The sequence below is a fragment of the Onychostruthus taczanowskii genome, unplaced genomic scaffold (assembly GCF_017590055.1).
Source record: "Onychostruthus taczanowskii isolate IOZ18803 unplaced genomic scaffold, ASM1759005v1 scaffold1, whole genome shotgun sequence".
In the NCBI taxonomy this organism is placed as follows: Eukaryota; Metazoa; Chordata; class Aves; order Passeriformes; family Passeridae; genus Onychostruthus; species Onychostruthus taczanowskii.
In genome coordinates this window covers 7395286-7409079 of record NW_024496525.1, presented here as the reverse complement: position 1 = coordinate 7409079, position 13794 = coordinate 7395286, and the positions used below count along the sequence as shown (strand labels likewise).

The 13794-nt window shown below is 45.1% G+C and overlaps 1 protein-coding gene across 2 annotated transcripts in view; it reads left to right on the top strand.

Annotated features, from left to right (window-relative positions):
• The first annotated feature begins 821 nt into the window (after positions 1 to 821).
• The window catches only part of PLEKHD1 (pleckstrin homology and coiled-coil domain containing D1), a 28053-nt gene continuing 15080 nt past the window's right edge, over positions 822 to 13794 (top strand). For both annotated transcript variants that reach the window (XM_041396763.1, XM_041396773.1), the window contains exons 1-4: positions 822 to 970; positions 8046 to 8139; positions 9033 to 9122; positions 9630 to 9706. In XM_041396763.1, the coding sequence (XP_041252697.1) occupies positions 822 to 970; positions 8046 to 8139; positions 9033 to 9122; positions 9630 to 9706 (410 nt within the window). The remainder of the gene's footprint in view (positions 971 to 8045; positions 8140 to 9032; positions 9123 to 9629; positions 9707 to 13794) is intronic.

The following is a 13794-nucleotide window of genomic DNA, read 5'->3' as shown; positions in this document are numbered from 1 at the left end:
GTGTGACACATTCCTATGTGTCTGTGTTGGGCAAGAAGGAGCTGGTACCTAAGAGGCAGGGCAGAGGCTGTTTTTGCCACCTCTCCAAGATGCAGCAAAGCATGAAGGCAGGCAGAATTTTATTCTCTAACTTTGATCAGCAATGGCCCTTTAAGGCAGAGCAAGGCGTGCAGTATGGACACTGCCCAGTCCAAACCCAGCAGCCACGTGAACTGTCCCCAGGTGGGCAGTGCCAGGCTGGCACAGCAAGGCCCCCTCACCCTCCCCGATGACAGAGGGAGTCTGACTGAACTTGCTGGCTCCCTCTCACTCTGCCCCAATTTTCCTCAGGACAAATGAGAAGAACCTGTCTCCAAGTGCAAGATTTTGGGAATATGTGTCAGAGATGCCTGTCAGTAAAACATCCGTCTTGCCCTAATTTCTGCATGGAGTGCTGCAATGTCGAGTGAAATAACCTTCCAAGCTGGCTCTGGTGCAGAGGTATTTTGGCTTATGTTATTGCTGGAGCTTTCTTTCTGACGAGCTCTTTCTGCCTCTCTGTGTTTCTGATGTCTGACTCTCTTCACTCTTCTTTTTCCCTTGGGCTGGGATGTGTGCTGTTTGCAATGCATCAGGAAGTAATACGCAATGAGAAAACTCTCATCATCTGTGCATCAGGGGGAGAGTTACTGACTGAGTGCTGAGCAGTCAAGTTATTGATTCAAACCAAAGCCCAGTCTCTCTGTCTGCTGGGCTGGTTACATCCTGCTGGTTCATTGCATTTAATCGGATTCCCTGAGCTGCCACGCAGAGGGGGTGAGTTAGAACCAGATCCATCTATAATGTTTGCTTCAAAATCCAGTTCTGTCTCCCCTTCTCCATCCATGGAGCAGGCAGATTCGGATGCTCTGGACATCAGCACCAAAGTGCAGCTGTACGGTGTGCTCTGGAAGAGACCCTTTGGGAGGCAGTCAGCCAAATGGTCCAGGAGGTAAGCCACAGCTGCTGAGGGATGCTCGGGTGAAACACAAAGCTGAAGTGTTCTGGGATAAGTTAAGAGACTGAGTGCTTAGCTCTTCAAGTGCAGCCAGCCAGGCAGAGGCTCGGGGTAAAACTTGGGGCATAGCTTCCCTGCTGCTCCGAGCCTGCTTTACACATGTGGCACCCTGTTGTGCTCTCTTCTTTATCTGTGCTATGTGCACTTCAGGGTGGTAATAGAGACTAGCTGCCTCCTCTGAATAATTATGATAGTTTCATTAAAGGGGAAGAGTCTGTTCATGTATTTTGCCTCTAAACTGCCTGACCTTTTTGTTTTGGCACTCAAAGCTCTTTGAGTCCTTCGGGTGCGAGATGGCAGGGCTGAGCTGACTGCGTGTGGGTCTGTAGTGTGTGTGTGTGGTCTGCAGGGATCTGTGCACAGCTCCAGTACTGCTGTGCTGCCTGGCACTGACGGCATGCTGGGAACAGCACATGCAGACTCTTCCCTGGGGAGAAGGTGGCTCTGAATTCTCTCCCATCTGGTGTTAGGGAGTTGTAAGCTGCTGGATGTTGTCTGTCAGCAGCCAGGAAGTTTGAAGCTGGAAAGCATTTGCTATAACCTTTAGCCAAGGACAGAAATATGCTCTATAATGCTGAAGTGGTGGGTCGGTTTTAAGTTTAGAGTTGGTGTAGTTTCTTTATGCAAATCACTGAATCTCTGGCACTTACCTTTCATGGGTAAGTACCTTTGCTGCAGTCTGCAGTGTAGATACAAACAGTCCGTTTCTAAAGTCAGCTTTCCCAGCTTTGCTCTCTGTATAACCATAGTGCTGCCTAGTCTGTGAAAATGACATAGCCTGAAAAAAAAACATTACTTGGGAAGCAGTTTTGTGTTTGTAGCGGTCTTTGACCTGTGTGTGTCTTATTCCCTCCCATGCCAAGAACAGCCTATTTTCACCCAGAAAAGAATTTGTGCTGATGCTCCCTACTAAGCTCCCAAATATTGATAAATAAATGAATTATGTCTGGGAAACTGATTGTGTTTCAGAAAATAAGTGGACAGACTAATAGAGGGAAAGGTAATTTGCCATGGAGGAGGCATTTTTAAAAGGCTCTCCCTAATAAAAATTTCTTACAGGCAAATGGTCCATCTCTGTTCCCACTGTCATCATTTATTTAGTGCTGTTCTATTCCTAGAAGTCAACCCCATCTTCAGCAAGTGGTAAATATTTTAGTGATAGCAGCTGGGAGCAGAAGGGGAGGTGACTGTGGGGCAGGGGTGATGTGGAAGGTTAGTTGCAAGCACAGCAGCTGGGGGTCCTGGGGGACCAGACACAGGTCTGTTAAAGTTGAACATGGAATCTGTAGGGTTTGGAAGGAAGTGAGTACTGGGGTGAAAAGACTTGAACAGAAGGAACAATATGTTATTGGTTTGTTTGTTTTATCATGGGAGAGACTTGCTTTAAAGTAAAACAACCTTGCATGTTATTATAACAAATCATTATGGGGAGATGAGGAGCAATTCATTCATTTCCCCCTCTTTCTTCCCATACCCACCAACACATAGCTGGTCAAGTACAATTTTTTATGAAAAGAAGAGATGTTTCCCACTCCAGTTAAATTAAGAAAAAAATTACTATATATATATATATATATATATATATATATATATGTCATATTATATATGACTATATAATGATGTCATTAAGGACCTAGTCTCCGATAAATGTAGGTTTTGTCCTGAAATCTTGGACAACAGTACTACTCCCACTCCCAAGGAAAGTCTTTCTGAGGTATGGGACATAAAACTCTGTGTGAGGGGAGGACTGATCTCATCGTGCCATCAGCCATGAAGATAGGTCTGTATGGGAGACATGTGGTATTTACTGGCTTGATCCCATTCATTTGGCTGTGGCAGCAATACTTCTGGAGAAACTGAGAAGAAAAGCAACTGTTTCAGGGAAGAATGGAATCTGACTAGATAGCAGATCAAGGAAAAAGTGTTCAGGCATGGTGGCCAGTACTTTGGTGATGGAAATCCCAGGTTTTGGAATTTTACAGCAGTAGAGGTTATGCAGGGAGGAGGGAGGGATAGCAGAGCCTTGTTTTATCAGGGCTAGATCTGATGTCACCTGTGGAGACAGCTGAACTAGACCTGCGGCAGCTGTCTGGAGCATTTTCAGTCCTTTCTTTTGCCCATGCAAAAGGAGTCTGCTCTGAAGCCCAAATGACATATTTGTGTGCTACCTCAGGTACTGTCTGAGAGTGGGCTGGATGTTTCCGGCACTGGACCAGTGTAGGTGTGTTTATCTGCCAGGTCTGACATCTGAGCATGATGCCTTTCAGAGCTTGATTTTTGAAATGCCATTAGCGGCATCCTAATGCCTATCCCTTAAAGAAAGGGAGTTCTATTCCTAATGTGCATTTCTTTCCTTGTAAAGTGATATCCCTCCAACAGAGAAGCACCTGTCTTCTGAATTTACTGGTACTTTTGAGCAGTCTAAGCTTGGGTCACTGCTGAAGTGGCTTTGGAAAATGATATTCTCGGTCCCTGAGTAATGGTCCTCCCCTTCCAAACAACTGCACCCCATTCTTCCTTCCAATGCCTAACAAGCAATTTAGCCTCTCCTACTACAAAAGTTTTACTGGTAATGGCATCAGCCTGGCACAGAGGCTGGAGTGAAATTCATAATGTGTGTACCCACCCTGGATATGGCATGAATAGCGTGCTGTAGCTTTCCAGCATGGAAGTGGCATATCCTTTACTATGAATAATCCCAGTCCCATATAGAAATATCAGGCTCTGAACTGTCACCATCCATGAATGAGACTTAGGGGTTCAATGAGACAGTGCCAGGAAGGGGCATCTCTTTGGTGAACAACTGAACATAGAAAAGCAAGGTGAAGCACAAGAAGAGAGAACAAAACAGAAAATATGCCTATATCTCTCCATAAATCCATCAGAGATGACAGTTTGGAAGGAGGGAAAGACAGCACAGTTAAGAAAGAATTTTTTTGTCTTTTCTTGAACCAGTCCTGTCTGTGGCATTGCAAAGCAGGCACATAACCTTGTTTTCCACAGTGGCTACTAACAGTCACTGCGTGTGGTCACAGATGGAAAAGGGAATTGTTTATGGCTGCTTTCTGCTCAGAACCCCCGGGAATCACACAGCTGCAGAGCAGCGTGCGGCACAGGGCAGCAGGGGCTGCCAAGACAGCGGGGCTGCGAGAGCGTGTGCTTCCCTCTGCTCCTTGTACTCTTCCCATTTAAGCATCCTGAGCCTCTTCCCGCTCCCAGCCAGGCTGGGTGTGCTCCGGGTGCCGGGGCAGGCGGGGAAGCCTGGAGCTGTCAGGAGAGGAAGAGCGAGGGGCAGGTTCTGTGAACTCTGATCTTCATGCAAATGATAAAGATCATTTGCCCATCGCTTCCCTGAGCTGTCCCCGGGGATAGAGCACTGGGCTGATCTAGTAAATGGGATTTGCCCCCTGTGCTCCTGGCCCAGAGAAACAACGTCGGAATAAAGGACCTGGGAGACTGCTGCGGTTTTATAGTGTAACTACTTCATCTAGGCCATTGTCATGTCAAAAACTTGTACAAAGATTAGCTAATTAATTTCATTAGCCTTCTGTGATACAAAGAGTACTTATTCCACAGAGATCAGGTATCTCAATTTGTCCAGTACAGAGCTGTTGTTTCTGCTTTATATCCGAGTCACTCAAATTGTTACCATTCCTCTGCTATTCCGGTTTAATTACACTGTGGTTTCAGTGGTTCCTTAGGGCAGGATCCAGCAGCAGGGATGGGTGACCACAGCAGCTGACCACATGAATGGCTCTTGTATTACCTGTGCTGCTTGTGGAGTGTGGCTGTGACAGGCTGTCTCACCTCTCACACCTTTGCTGCTGTTCTCCAAGGTTTTGAGCTCTGCTCTGTTTTTAAATTGCTCCTTTTTTGGGTTCTTGTTTGTATTCAAAATCTTCCCCTGTCCCTTTTTTCCTGCTGCCTAATTCAGACACATGTTCAGTGTCTCCAGTCCTCCAATCACAGTCCTAATGGAGTGTCTCTCCCCATTCTCCCTTGAGCATCTTTTCTCTTTCTGCTCTTATTCACCTGGCTGCTGCTTTAGTCTTCAACCTGCTCTTGAGTCTTGTAACTCTCCTCTATTTTACTTCATCCCTCTTTTCACCATGCTGCATCAATTGCCCCTGGATTGTTGCATGGAAACTCTGTCCTGAAGGTCATTTAAAGTGATGGTCTTGGTTGCTCAGTGTTGCTTTCCAGGTAAGGATAGGTGAGGAAATATGATCTGAGCATAAATACATTATGTGCACAAGCTAACCAAATTTTCAATGTTTTTCCCTCATTACTTTTCTTATTTTAAATTCTTATTTTGTATATTTTCATTCCAAACTCCCATATTTTCTCTCCACATCTCTGAGATCAGGGATCTAAAAGTTAATTTATCTGTGAGAGACACATCAATTTTCAGAGATTTGTGCTATGTTTTGTTCTTATTTTTACTTTGATTTTGGTTTTCATTGAAGAATAATCTATAATATGAGGATTATCAGCACTGAGTTATAAAAAGTATGTAACAAACTAAACCCTGTCTTTAACTGGGGGATAACATTTAGATTAAAAAATCACACAGAGTTAAAGATCAATATATTTACCTGTCTAGCAAATGTTTCTTGAGATTAGTCAGACTGAAAAGAGTGTTGAAAGTGATGATTTGACTTTCTCTGTTTCATGTGGTGTGTTGACTTCTGGCATCTCTAGATTCATACTTGTGCCCACAGTATCTGGTTCCCTGTGACTCACTGGACCAAGCACAGGCCATTGGGCAGGCAGGTTTGTTCTTTTAAGATGTCATTTCTGTGTCTATTGTGCAGATGAGCCACATTTCTCTCTAAAGAATGAAGTCCTCCTTGAACTGAGCATAGAGTTGAAGAAAACAGAAAGATGCAGCTACTCAAAGGAAAACTTGCTTATATAGAGTTAACAACCAGAGATGCGAGGAAAATTAATCAGAAAGGCACAAGGCTGCTGTTCACAGAAGTGATGTGGACAGGAGGAACCAGGAACAAATCTTGTCTGCTCTCTGGAGGTCTCTGATGTCTGCCTTGGCCAAGTGCCTGCTTCTCCCCACCTCTGATGGCAGCATGAACAGGTACAGATGAGAGGGCAAGGAGAAGAAAAAACTGGGGAACAACAACTGCTGCTGGTGTTTGTATGTTCTGAAGATTTCTGGATGTAAATAAGTACCTGTTCAATGACTGTCACTTTCAAACACTTTGGAGAAGGTACTAAGTGGTCCAGAACTTGAGTCTGCTGCAGACTTGGAGAAGTTTAGCTTTGTTCTTTTATTGCCCCAAGAGCCCGTGGTCTGTTTCCATGGCATTTGGCAATTTCATCTGTGTTGCCAGAGCCATAGCAGAAGACCATGAGACAGAAGCTGATGGAAGCAGTAAAGTTTTCACCCAAGTAAAATAATAATAATTATTAATAATGATACATATTATTTTATTATGATAATTCTCTGCCAGCTTCAACATCTTTCTTTAGCTTTTGGAAATAAACTGGTACCAGATTTCTGTACTCATCTGGACTGGAGGAAGGACTTGGCTCCATCAGACAATCCGTTCACTTCAGGAGAGGTCTGGGGGGGGGATGGGGGTGCATGAAGGCATTAGAATTGTCCTTGTGGATCAGCCCCGTCAGCCTCTAGCCCATTACTAATGGTGGCTCCAAGGAATGGTGCAGCAATGCCCGGTAGTGGGCAGCACTGCCAGTAGGGGTCTTCTCTTATTCCCTCCCAGAAACAGGAGGATTTCTTGGGAATGTTATTATTCATGGAGGTGCCTTATCCCTTCAAATTTCCTCATGATCTCTTGCCCTCATGACCACATGAAAGTCATTTACACAGCTGTGTTTTGTGAAGAGCAAAAAGGAATTTTTAAATAATTTTCACATTCTTGCCTTTCACTTTCTTCCCAAATCCCTCTTTCTCATGTCAGAAAATATGTACAGAACAGAACAAAACATTTTCTTTGTCATTTGCTCTTTTGAAACCTCCCTACTACACTTGTTCCCATTTTTTTTTTTTCAGCTGCTCTTCATAATTTTTGAGTGCTGCAGAGATTTAGACCAAATTGAAACTAAGTCAGGTATCTCTCCCCTGTACCACTGCCTGCAGAGTATGTGCAACCTCAATTTTTGAAGAGAGGAGGGACACTCCCAGGGGCATTTCCAAAATCCAAATAAGTTAAAGGTGGCACTCCTTTAATCATAATTTTGAGGATGCACTCCAGTAAGTTAGAGGCTTGGCTTACAGAAGCTGTGATATTTTGTGGTTACTACACAATGATCACCAGAGCATACCTAAGGCTAAGTGAGCAGAACAAGGCCTATTTTAATGTTACACATATGAGAAAAAGAATATTCAATTTCCTTTGTAGTTGTGAAGGTCAGTGACAGGAGAGTTTGCCAGGTGCTCTGCTTAAAAATATCTCTCAAATTTATTTCTGCTCCTGAGTGCTTTGGTGGCCAATTTTTGCCTCGAGAGTCGCCTGGGGATGCTAGACTGTGGTTCTCTGTTGGACTGGAAACACTTCCCTCTGGCTTATGCTGAGATGGGAGGCAAGAGGGTGGCAGGCAGCATATTGCAAAATAAGCATTTAGTTGGTCTCAGCCCATGCAAGAGACCCTTGAATAAAAGAGCAGCTCTCTCCAATAGGTTGAATTCAACATGTGAGCTAGAGAGGGCACACACATAGAGGTACCAAAGGTCTGTGGTCCTGTCTGGGGCACAGAGTGCTGTCCCTGTGCCCTGTGAGCATGTGGTTTGCCCTCAGCTCTGGAGGCTGCCTGCTGGGGTGAACTGCAAGCACAAAGTACCTCAACTTGGCACTTGCTGTTAAGCACCAGCTCCTGGCTGTGAGCAGAAGTGAGGCACCTCACCTTAGTCTTAGGTGGGAGTGGTAAACTCTCCTGCTCAGAAAGCAGCTTTAGTTAGGTGGGAGTTTTCTTGTGCTGTGAACCACAACCCTCATTTCACCAGAATGTATTTCCCTTCTCTGTCTTAAAGGTTCTTCATCATTAAGGAAAGCTTCCTGCTGTACTATGCTGAGAGTGAGAAGAAGAGTTTTGAAAGCAATAAATACTTCAATATCCATCCCAAGGTGAGCAGTGTTTGCACAAGGAAGGAGTTATTCTGTTTCCAGCATTCCCTCCCCTTTTCTCCATGGGCCCAGCAGGTGAAGAGGTAAGTCTCAGTAAGCCTCAGACATCTCACAGGTTCAGGGAAGCCTCAAAAGAGAAGGAATCATGTTGGCACCTTTTCAGGACATTTAATGACTCTGCAGGCATATGACTTCTGGTTTTTATTACCTGATAGTAGATATATTCCCTTGTTTTCATGATCTAATCAACTAATCTTGTGGCTATAAAAATAATGTTGGCAAAGCCAGTGGTGGGACTAAGAGCTCTGTTTGCTTCTTGTTCCTAACCTCTGCTTGCACTCGACAGCAGCTGATGGCCCACCTGCCCTCAGTACCTGAGTGGCCTCTGTAGCTCCAGAGGACCCTGTGTTCTGGGCTGCTTTTGTCCTCTGCAGTCACTACAGGCTGATGTAGCACATGAGCTTCCTAAGGTGCTGATTCCACCCATCCTGGTTGTCACAGCCAGCTGCCTGCCCAACACAGCACTGTGGGGTTTTCACTGCTGTCAGTGACTGCAATGAATGCACAGCCTCTTCCATGAGAATCTGCAAGGTTTGCCCCTCTTGGGAGATCACTTCCTCCTTGATGAAACAGTTTCTGCTTCCATGTTCTAGCTAACAGCTTTCCCTCTGTGCTGAAGGCAGGACTGCCATCCTTACCCCCTTCCAAATACCTGCTGTGGGTTTCCTGGGGGTGATGAGTCCCTCTGCTTTGCAGGAACTGTGTGTATTGCACTTCCCGGGATAGCCAAGGCAGGGCAGGGGCCAACAAAGTGACTGAAAGTTCAGCTCCTGGTTAGTTGATAGTTATACTTGATTTTTTTGACTGATTAGAGTGCTCTGGTTTATCTCCAGGGTGTCATACCCCTGGGAGGCTGCATTGTGGAGCCCAAAGAAGAGGCCAACATGCCTTATGCCATAAAGATCTCTCATGAAGACTTCCATGTAAGTAGATTTCTTTTCTTCTAAAAAGCTCCAAACACCACAGAACAGGTTAATGCTGATGAGCAGAGCTGGACTGGCAGACTTTTCCCTCCCCTCCAAGGTATGCCTACCCTCTCTGGACAGACTATCCTGAGGGCAAGGGTGACTTAGCATCCCAAGTCCCCTCAACACTTTGCTGCTGCTGCTTTGACAATCAACAAGGAAACTTGCACTTTCTGACAGCAGGTTTTAGGATACTAGCACACCAGTGAACAAATTCTCAGGAGCCCTAGAGCCCATGTTGCCCTATCAGAGTTATTCCAGCTGTGGCTGTTTGCTGTGTGCACACTTCCCAATGTGTGGTAGGCCTAGGTCGTATTTGCTCCCGTGTGATGCTTCTTGAGGAGGTGGAAGGCTGTGGTGGACATTCCTCCCAGCACACTGTGTCCAGTTCATGCCAGGAGTGCACAGAGGTGCATAAGGCACCAGCCTCTCTAATCTGGGTTTTTTCCCCCTCCCCTCTTCCAGGGTAACATTGTTCTAGCAGCCGAATCAGAGTTTGAGCAGGCTCAGTGGCTGGAGATGCTACAGGAGTCTGGAAAAGTGTAAGCTTCTTTCCATTCCTTATTTGCTTTGGTCTGCTCTGTAGGTGTATAAAGGATAAAGAGGAAGAAGCCTGACTAGGCTAACTAGAACTAGAAGGGCTATGAGGAGCCAGACAAGCTTCTCAAAAACAGTGAGAGCTTTACTTGCCTTCTGGACCCATCCTTACTCTAAAGGGGAGTGCTCTAAAACTGATGCAAAGCTTCCCACCTTGTAGTGCAGTGTGTGTGTGCAGTGTGTCTCTCTGTTCACCACCCCAGGCTGTCATCTGCCAAATGCGGATACACTGAGTTCCAGCTGCTATCCCTCTCTCGTGCCTCTGAGAGGTGGGTCCATTTTGTGTGGGAAGCAAGGTTTGAAGGCTTGACAGATGTGGGAGTCAGACAACATCTCTGTGTGAATTTGGGGTAAAGTAAGAGCAGAACAGGCAAGGCATGAAGCTAGTGAGCAGCTGCCCGTGTGATTCTATGTCCTGCTATGAGCAGGGACCTCACCAGCACAGTTCTGGTCAATAACAGTAATTGTGATGCAGTTCTGTGTCCATGGGGTGTGCATTCCTTCTGCCCAGATCTGTGGGTGCTCATGCCATGCAGCAGTAGGATTTGGCCTCTCAAAACAGTTTAATTGTGAAATGTGGAGGCAGCCTAAATCCCAGGAGAGGCAATGTTAGCAAAGCATTTCCAGCCCACCTGCAGGGGCGAGAGGGTTTTGTTGCTCTCTGCATTCAGTACTGTTTCACACTCTGCTGAGAATGCTGGAGAGAGATTTGCAGTTTGTTGGCCTCCAGCTCTGCAATCCCCCAGCACCCAGGCCTGACAGTGCAATGAGCAGCTGTCCTGCAAAGCCAGAGCAGGCTTCTTCTAAATCTCAGCAGATGCAGGAAGAGATAACACTAAAACAGGGATTTGACTTTCCCAAATGAGATACAGAAACTTCCTGGGTTTGTAGGGCAGAGCCTGCTGTTCAGCTATGAGGCTTAAAGCAATAAGCATTTTTCTCTGCCCTTCCTGGCTCCATTTCATGTGTGGTCTCTTATCACTGTAGGGACAGAAGCCATTGAACTTGTAATACCAGTGTATGCATGTATGTGTACATGTTAAGGCAATATCTCAGTTAATTTCAATGTTGTGAGGCTCAACATGTAGATTTGTAATTAATGGGGAACCTAATGTTGAGGTGGATCAGCCCAAGCCAAGCTTTGTGCTGCAGGCTCTGTGCTTGGCTGCAGTGCTGGGGCCAGCTGTTCCCTCCGTGGCAGTGTATGAGCTGCAAGACAAAGCTGTCCCTGAAGTTTCATGGGAGCAGGAGTCCCATGGGATACAGGACCCAAGGCAGAGGTCTGCCACCCCCATGGCACGAGCAGCCTTGGCCACTGCAAGGAGAAGTGACCAACAGAGTTAGCTCTTGAGCAGTGTGGAGATTTTTATTGAATAGCTCAGGTCTGCACTTGCCTTTGCCAATGTTAAGATCAACTATTGCCGAGGGCAATAATTTGGGACCAAGTTCACCTTTCAGGTGTGTATGAGAGGGAAGAAGGGCAGCACAACTGAGGACGGGTATGTAAGTAAGCCCTGCATTGCTGCATTTGTCACAAGCCAGCCTTTTCTTTAGCCCATGCTTTAATATTCCAGCAGTAGCATTTAAAACTGAAGCTAGAAGTGGCTGCTATCATACAGCAAACCAAGGAAAAGCACAGATTATGTGATTTAACGGGGTCGGGTTGGGAGCTCAACAGCAGTCAGAAAGGCCAGCATGGGCCAATAAATTGATCTGCAGTGAATAGAAAAGCTAAAAGAATACAGTTTAATTATTCTAGGCAATTATAATGTTCTTTTGTTCCTAGATGGAGATTGTACTGCCAGTGGCACTGCAGCACTTAGCTGGGGCCATCCTGCTGTTTTCATCATTATTAAAAGCTGATCAAAAAAGAAAAGAACCAAACGAAAAAACCAAAACCAAACAACTTAAAAAAAAAAAAAAAAGGCAAAAAAAAAGAGCCCAACCCCATAACAAACTCCATAGACTATAGGTGAATTAGGAAAAACAAATCCAGGCTGGGAAATATCCTCTATCCTTTATTGCAATTTTGTCCTCTGTCTCTTTCCATCTGGGGTGGATCATATGTATGTGCCTGCAAAACTGGTTATTGCCTCCACCATCACAGTCTGCTTGGTGATCCCTTCAGTTCTTCACTCCTTTCCAAGCCTCCTGCCCTGGTAGGGAAATGGCTTCTTCAATGCAGAGGGGAACTGATGGGATCCCCACACATCCAAAATGTTGTGGCTTGGACTTGCCACACTTGTCAGATTGTGAAAGCTTTTTGGAAATGCACAAAGCCCTGACTCCCGGAGTGCCAGGCTTTCTTCCCACTTGGAGAGGCTTTGCTACTTCAAGTTGGGGAGAGGGGCACACATAACCTCTCTCTGTCCACAGCAGCATTCCCTGAACTGGTATAAAGTAAACTTGGTGGGCAATGCAGGAGAAAAAAAGTAACATACTACTTACATACTGCAGACTATAAAGTGCTAAGTGTCTCCAAAAATTGGCTGTGGGTGCTACCAAGAAAGGTAAAATGCAGTGAAAGCTAAAGAAATATTCCCAGTGCTGCAGAAGGACTGGAACAGACAGTGATTGAGGTGTATATGTGATGGAGATTCTCTACAGCTTTGGCGTTGATTTTTTTTTTCCAGGCAGGGACTTTCTACATGTCCCATGAACCTTCCTGGCCCTGTGTTTTCCAATACTTGAGGCAATGTAGCTTTTTCTGATGAAAACTCACTTGGCAAGAAATACAAAATAAAATAAGCTCTTGCTTGCCCCTCAAATGGTTCCTCCCTGTGGCTGTGGTTACACCAGCACTGGTTCCAGCAGATGTAGGAATAAAAGTTTAAATGCTGCATGGTGATCCAAGTGCATTTTCAAAGTCACACAGCAGTGGGTGCAGTAACCTTTGAGTAAGACAGGGAAATGTTTTGTTAGTCTGGGGAAGGGAGGGAGCCCTGAAAAAGTGGATCTGTAGCAGACACCTTAAAGGCTACAGATGTTTTGAAACCCTCCATGTAATCATATGATAAACTCTGTCATTCCCCCCCTCCTGTTTGCCTCTCTGGGATCAGATTTGTCCTGTAACAGGGAACGTTAGTGAGAAAACACGTTCATACCCACATGTTCTCACTCCAGATGAAGATATCTACCTGTGGGCAAAACAGCACCTTTTAAATTAGCATTCTAATTTCCTCTCTACTTTAGAAATAGCCTCATTAGCTGACAAGAAACACATATATCTGCAAAGAGCTTGGGCTGCTGGAGCTGTAAGTGCCTGGTCCCTGGGGTGGTGTGTGTTTAATTTATTCGTCTGCCTTTTATAAGAGACAAAGTACAGCTTGCCTTGAAATTGGAGATTGCCAAATTAACAGTTTCCAAAAAGCTATAATTTCAAATTGTTCACAAAGAGGCTTGGTACAGGAAGCTTTACAGATATTTAATATTTATAAGATCCCTTAGGATTTAACAACAATGGCAGAATTTCTGGGCAGCAATTGCTGTTCCTGTATGCACATCTATATAAACGTATTGGAATAAATTTTAGGTATATTTTAATGTTATGCATTTTATTTGTGTAGATTTTTTTCTAATGAAACATGAATAGAAGTGAGCAGCAAACTCCATTTCTGCTTCTATTTTTGGTTTTTGTGTGTGCTTGTCCTTGATGTTTAATATCTGTATTAAAGCCTAGCCTGTCTGTGAACTCAACCAGTAATGGGTATCTGCTCCACAGGCCATTTTTTAGCTTTGCTTCATAAGGTGTTTAAGAGACCTTGAGATCCTCTGGCCAGTGGCCCTACAGTAACACAAGGTGCTCTTTGAATATGCCTGCTTCCTTTAACATTCCCTACTTGCCAGCATCTTTTCTGGCTTTTATCTCTGGTTCTTCGTTGTCAGGAAAAAGCACTTGACTCACAGTGTAGGGCCAGACACCAAGTCCTAGTGGCTTACAACTTTAGCAGAGGAGGGGTTGATTGGTTCCAGGATGGATGATGGATACCAGAAAGACTGAAGGTAAAAGGCCATAGAAAGAATTCAAGAAGTG